The following is a 7253-nucleotide window of genomic DNA, read 5'->3' as shown; positions in this document are numbered from 1 at the left end:
TATTAATAGAGGTATGTTTTTCACATTACAGGACATAATTCCATTTCATTGTGTGATGGATAGTAGACTCCAGTGGTAGGTTACTCTCGGTTCGGCCAAATTGGTAGTAGCGGTGGCGGGATGCCCCGCCCACCCACCCTGATGCTTCTATGCAGAAATGTTGTACACATGTGCGAGCGAGCGAGCGAGCAAGCGCACCTGAACTGGTAGTAAAAATATTTGCAACCCACCACTGTTAGACTCCATATTGAATATTATATGTTCAGTTTCAAGGACATACTTTAATAATTTAGACAAATTATATCAGATTTAGAGAAGATAAATGATGACCAGTAACTAGGAACTAAATGCAATGCTATAAAAGATATTCATAGAATTAGGCATGGCTAGTCTAAAAAGAGAAGATACACAATGCCACTCTTCAAATACCTGAACAGACAATTACAAGTCTGTTGCCCATATTTACAGAACAAAAAACAATGAATGCAAATTATAGGACATCATATTTAGTCAAATGATATGAAAAAAATCTAACAAAAGAATAATGCATCCCCTTCACTGGCTGTATTGAACCAGCTGAGGATACTTTATTTTTGGTTATTGTATGGTGCAAAGTGATAAACTAAACTAAACTAAGTGATCCCTTATGATTTTATACAATTATTTACATAAACTCAAACATGAAATCAGTATGCATTATGTTCTGATTAAGTTCACCAATAAGCCATTTAATGGTAACATGATAAATCAAAATCAAAGAATTCCTATTAGAATTTGGTTGATATACTGGCTCTGTGTGCATATGAATTTTTTAGTTTAGAGCAGATTAACAATATTTATTTAATGTGCAACTAATACAAGATAAATAGTGGATGTAAAGCTCCGTTCATCATTACTTTATTTATTTAATTTGATTTTGACTGCACTCGACTCCAAAATAACCTTGGACAGCTCACAATACAAAATGGAATGCAGAGACAGTAACACAAAATTAATACATACATTAAGAGAATAACAGAATGACAATTTGGACAACAGTAAAAATAGACGTGGCTTATCCTGGGACTACATTAGGGCATTTATATGCATGTAAATAGGCTGGTAGTAACAATAACTATGTACATTATAGGTTATGTGCACTATATCTGGGCCATGGTTTTCAAATAATGCAGATGAAGCTGACATTACTTTTACTTTAGAAAGTACCTCATAGGATAATTGTTGTGACAAAAAATAGTAGAAAGAAGTACTGCATATGTCACCTTGAATGCTGTACAGAAAAAGGTAAAAGGTAAATAATACATTATGGCAAGAAAGAAATACAGCCATAAGTAAATTATACAGCCATTACATTAACAGAGCCATGTACTGGCAACTATTAAAAATGTGCTAAATGTATTACTCTGAAAAGTTTATATTCAAGATTATTTAAGTCAATGCAGAGAAACCACACTCACCTGTGTTTAAGATATTGTATATTGTCCGCTAAATCGTGCTACTGATAAGTTATAAACTACCACTGCAGGTTTTTTGCATGCTTTATTAAGTTTAATTGTAAGATCAAGAACATAATTTCTAGCCAAGTGTGTATATCTGTTCAACTAAATCATCCATACTTATATTGTAACTAATTATACAAACTAATGCTGCATAGAAATGTTCTTTGATTTATCATGAAAATGCTCATCTTCAACCTATTAAAAGAGAAGGTTAGAATTTGTTTAATTGATAGCAATGCATAATTGACTAGAAACCCCTAATCCGTAAAACCCAGCGGGTTGCCTAAACTATGAAAAATTAGATTTCTCAACTGCCATTTCTTCGAATTTCCAACATGACAACCTTTCTAAACTGGAAGCCTACATTTCCCAAACAGCAGTTCTTCCCCGAGGATCCACTTCCGCCTAAAGAGCAATGCTTTCTGGGACATGCAGTCCTTGCCTCGGTATCAAATGAGACGGCCGCAATGTCGGATTCCCCCAGATGATGGTAACAGTGTACTGTACTATTTGGGCATGCAAATTTCGTTTCCCCTTCCGGAAGCGACGCCTCTGGTGGGAAAAGTGACGGGAACTGGAGTGGGTCAAAAGAATCGTTGGTAAGTCGAAACAAGATTTTTTTCCCCCCTTTTGGTGGGCGGGAGGTATCTTTTTCGCTTTAATCTAGCTCTGGTGTCTTGGATGAAGGCGACCGGGGCGGGATTCGAACCCTTCGATTCTTCTGAGTTCTCTTCGGAGAGGAAACAATCGATTCCGAACCCCGAGCGAGGCACCGGTGCGTGGAAGACTCTTTTGCAAAGGGTGAATAATAATACTAATCTGAGATCGGATGGAGCGCGGGAGAGAGTGGATCTCTGAAATTTCTGCAGGGGAAAAAAAGCAGGGGAAAAGTTTTCCTTAATTAGGAAAGGTCTGAAAGATTGGCTTTTTAAAAAGGATGCCGAGAGTCGTTTAAAATAGTAAAAAGCCACCCGCTTTTATTTTATAAAGGGGTTAGAAATAGAAGTTTTGATCATCTGGAGACTTGGTTTGGGGACAACGTGTAGCAATGGAGCAAAGGCGAAGGAGTGCGTGTGTGAACGGGCTGAACTCAGAGGTGTTTGTGTGTATGAATTAAATTCAATTGAAATTGAATTCAGTTGGAATTGAAATAGGAGATTACTCTGATTTTGCTGCAAAAGATGATAGGATTTGGAAATTACAGAGCAACAATTCCATGAATGAATTTCAATCTGAAAGTGGGGAAAAATCCATTTGGTGTGGGTTTGTTTTGAAATGCGTTTTGAAAATGGGAAGTGTCTCAATCTCATTTAGAATGATTGTTTGGCAAGACTCTAGTAGGGTACAGTAGTTTTTTCCCCCTTCATATTCTGTTAAATGCTATGAATTTATTGCCTTTAGGCATGAACATCTAGCCCTCAAAGAAATCAAAGCAACAGCAAAAAGCAAGTGCTGTTTTAATGCAATGGTTCCCATGAATCCTTCATCTTCTAAAATCTTTTTGACAGCATTCTATAAATATGGACAGAAGTGGCGTGGGTTTAACTTGGAGGTGTTTGTGTGTATGAATTAAATTTGATTGAAATTGAATTCAGTTGAAATTGAAATAGGAGATTACTTTGGTTTTTTTAAATCCTGGCATTGGATAAACCTCCCAATTTTTGGATCTATATATGCCTTGTACTGTCTTCTTTCTTCCCTGATAAATGGATTTACACAGAACGGTTTAGTTGTAAAAGCTCAGCGTGTGTATGTTTGAATGTGTAAAAAATATCCCCATAAACTTTCCTACAATGTTTTGGAAAAGTGAAGCCAACGAGACATATTTTATAATAGTTTGCAATTTTCATCTTCTCTGGACCTTCACAGTGAATTAACAAGAACTTATATTAATAGGAACAAAACAAAGGGCAATGAATATAAGATTGGTTGAGTTTTTCAACATTAATTCCTGTTGATTATGTATTAGATGTGTTTGTCCTTGCTCTATTGACTTTCATTGCAGCATTTTGAAAGAAAACGAAACAGGTCGGACAAGTCCAGATTCAGTCCCTACTATATATTTCCCTTAAATCCTTCCATTATTTGAACCCAAAAGTGAATGAACATTTCAAATTGTTTTCTGTATTACACTCTACATTCATATATTGTCTTAAATGTGATGATTATTATATTCATTGGACAAAATGTGCTTATTATGAGTCTAACATGCCAAGAGAATGTTAAAATTAATTATGAAACTTCAGAGCATTAGTAATGGCTACTCTTAAGATAAAAAGATGCACTGCAGTGATTAAGGTAATGATAAACGCTGTATGCTTGTTTTTTCCAAGATAACTTTACTGAATCCAACAGTACTTAATTTCCAAGGAAATGTATATAAGATTATAGGCTAATAAGTTATAATTCAAGTCTTGTCTTCTTTTATACTAAGTGCTCTTTCTACTTTTTGAAGATGCCCATCTTAATTTTTTTTTAATAAAAAGGATGCAGCCCTCCATCAAAATCAAATTGAATTAATTACATTTGGTGTCAAAATACAGAGTCACTTTCAAACACACTTCTGTTGAGTTTCCATATAGATCAACCTTATTTATGAACTGCTTAACTCCCAAACTATTGCTTGTATATTACAGATCACATACATAATGCATATTGCTTTAAGTGGAAAATTGGAAGGCATTATCAGTTGATAAGTTCCTGAATAAAGCAATGCGGGTTACACACACTAGCTAGTTTTTTTTAATCACTGGATTTTTACCATCAGTTTGGTTATATGGAATTTTTGTTGCTCTTAATAGCCAAGTCTAAAATTGTTGGTTGCAGAATTCTGTGAGACATAAAGCAAATTATACTTAAAGAGTATATAAGAACTAATCACAATGAGTAAACTGTTTGTTTAAATTAAAGAGTTACAAATGCTTTCTGTTATCTAATCTGCAGTATATAGCTGCCCTCTTCAGTAAATTACTCAGGGCATTGTATATCATTAATAACAAAATAATCAGTAAAAACCACAAAATACTCAAAAATCCAAAGGAGCAGCATACAAAACATAGGTTCATCCAGAGGGTTGTATCCCTACTAGACTCAATGCCTGGGGGTGGGGGGTGGGGAGGGACAGGTCTTCAATGCCCTTTGAATCAACTCATGATTTTCACTTTGAATTTTTACAGTCCTAAATGCTTGCCAGATTACTTAATAGACCATCTAGATCATTGTGAACAAGTCTAGATATACAATTTTGCAGATAAGATTTTTCTAAAGATATGGGTTACTGGGGCATGCTAGAAATGGTCTTTTTGTGTTTCATTCCAAAATTGCAGAATTCATTTCCTTTCTTTTTAACATAATCTTTGAATTACTTGAATTATGGTTTGGATCACCTGATTTTAATACTGCATTATGTACTATTAAAGCATGTTAATTATTCTATTTCTAATTTTAATTGGATTGTTATTTTATAAATGGCAAATACCATTTATTAGCAAATCAGGATAAAAATCTAGTAATCAAATAAGTAAAACATGATGAAAGGTCATCTTAGATTACTTTCTCCAATTCCAGGTTTGAATATTGGACAGTTTAGCTGAGGAATCTGCTCCTGCAAATACCAGAATTGAGGAGTTTTGTTTGGCATATTAATCAAGGCTTATTAACAGTTCTCCAGACATGTTTTGGACAACTGGAGACATTAGGCTTGAACCCATCTAAGGAATGGTGAAATCAGGTATTCATTTTGCAACATTTTCTACAATAAAGTTAATGGAACAGAAAACATATTTAAATTGGTAGGGAAAAGGAAAGTTTCTACACAAGATCACTTAAGGCTACGTGACATTCCTGAAAATAAACAGGAAGTTTCCCAGGTTGCTGACCAGGTTGCTGACCAGCGAGATGTCCTTCACAGATCTGAGAAAGGCAATAAAAGAACTTCAGCAGAGAGATAAGTGTTTGTCTGCTACTAGCACAACAAAACCACTTGGCTGTGGAATCTGATACTGTGTATGCAAAAGTCAATCCCCCCCCCCCCCAGCTATGTAAACACAACTTGTGATACGGTGTTTTTTAAAAGGTGCTGATGTGCTTCAGTTTTCATGCAGCATGGTTTGAGAAAGAGACAATTCCTGTGCCTTAGCAAGTGGACCAGTCTTTAGAAAAAGTCATATCAGTTGGATAAATATTTGGAATGAAAGATAATTTAGCAAAGTAGAAAGGATAATCCTGATACATTAAATAACATATCTGGATGTGTGGTAATTTTCATTCTCTTAAAGCTGTTATGTTTTATTTAACTTTGCAGGGTAATTTTACCGTTGGATATTTGGAATCAAATGTTTTTTTTATTATTTATTCATTCTCTTATAGCTGTTTTGGGTTAGTCTTGCCCAACAAAATTTATGTTTCTGTCTCTTTCTCTTTGTATTTCTTACTTCCTTTAAGCACGTTCTTCTTTTTATTTCTATCTCAACCTCTTCTGCTTTGGGGAATTTGGATTAGGAAAGAACCCAGCTTTTTAAAATAGAGCATTAATATTGATAAGCCTTGAGTTTTGCTGCGAACTGAATAGGCATAATATAAAACGGTGTCCCTTGTACAGCAATTCATATATTTTTCTCTGCCTTCCAATTAGCCTTTCGGTGATCTCAGTTGCACAACCTCACATACATGCTTGCCGGATAGTTTATTGAGAAGTAGAAAGCAGTTGGAGGACATTATGTTTTATTTAGCTTTGCAGGATAATTTTACCGTTGTATATTTGGAATCAAATGTTTTTTATTATTTATTCATAGAACTTACAATTGCTTTTCTCTATGCAAATGGATGTTCTAGAGATTTTATTTCTCTTCCTGGTCATAAAGGATGTAAGTACCTAGTAATACAAGCATCGAGTTCTGTCCTGAGTAACAATGGCTGTGCTTACTCCTTTCCTTTTGCAGGAACAAAGTCATCAAGGTCCTTGAGATAGTGATGGCTATTCCTCATGAATCTGAATATGGAGGCCAGTGGGACAGATGAAGTAGAGAAAATAAAATCAAAGTTTGTATCTGCATGGAATAATATGAAATATAGTAAGTGAAATGTAATAGACTTTTTAAGGTAAAGGTTCCCCTTGCATATATGTGCTAGTCGTTCCTGACTTTAGGGGGCGGTGCTCATTTCTGTTTCAAAGCCGAAGAGCCAGTGCTGCCCTAAGACGTCTCTGTGGTCATGTGGCCGGCATGACTAAATGCGGAAGGTGCATGGAACGTTGTTACCTTCCCACCAAATGTGGTTCCCATTTTTCTACTTGCATTTTTACATGCTTTCGAACTGCTAGGTTGGCAGAAGCTAGTAACCTTCCCACCAAATTTGGTTCCCATTTTTCTACTTGCATTTTTACATGCTTTTGAACTGCTAGGTTGGCAGAAGCTGGGACAGATAACGGGAGCTCACTCTGTAATGCGGCACTAGGGATTTGAATTGCTGAACTACTGACCTTCTGATTGACAAGCTCAGCATCTTAGCCACTGAGCCACCATGTCCCCAAGAATTTTTAAGCCTTACTTTAAGCTAGCAAAATAATGCAAGCTAGCTCTTGCTGACTATTAATATATTTACTCAAATGACTGAAATATGCTAACTCTTGTTATTATTGCTGGTTCAAGTAATAAGAGAAGAAAAAGGAATTACAGTTTAGTATTGCATTGAAATTAATGCTAGGAGTTAGTTTCTGAAATTCTAAAGGCACGAAGGTAGTAGAGAATTTCTTTA

General features: G+C 35.4%; 1 protein-coding gene across 6 annotated transcripts in view; it reads left to right on the top strand.

Annotated features, from left to right (window-relative positions):
- Nucleotides 1-1601: 1601 nt before the first annotated feature.
- ATG4C (autophagy related 4C cysteine peptidase) overlaps nt 1602-7253 on the top strand; it is a 29275-nt gene continuing 23623 nt past the window's right edge. Inside the window, exons 1-3 of one of the 6 annotated variants that reach the window (XM_032218071.1) lie at nt 1603-2098; nt 5067-5229; nt 6440-6571. In XM_032218071.1, coding sequence (XP_032073962.1) covers nt 6484-6571 — 88 coding nt within the window. In that variant the 5' untranslated portion in view covers nt 1603-2098; nt 5067-5229; nt 6440-6483. The other 5 variants (XM_032218072.1, XM_032218069.1, XM_032218074.1 and 2 more) reach the window with 5 other exon arrangements.

Source organism: Thamnophis elegans, chromosome 5 (genome assembly GCF_009769535.1).
Source record: "Thamnophis elegans isolate rThaEle1 chromosome 5, rThaEle1.pri, whole genome shotgun sequence".
Classification (NCBI taxonomy): Eukaryota; Metazoa; Chordata; class Lepidosauria; order Squamata; family Colubridae; genus Thamnophis; species Thamnophis elegans.
This window is presented reverse-complemented; position numbering and strand designations above follow the sequence as displayed.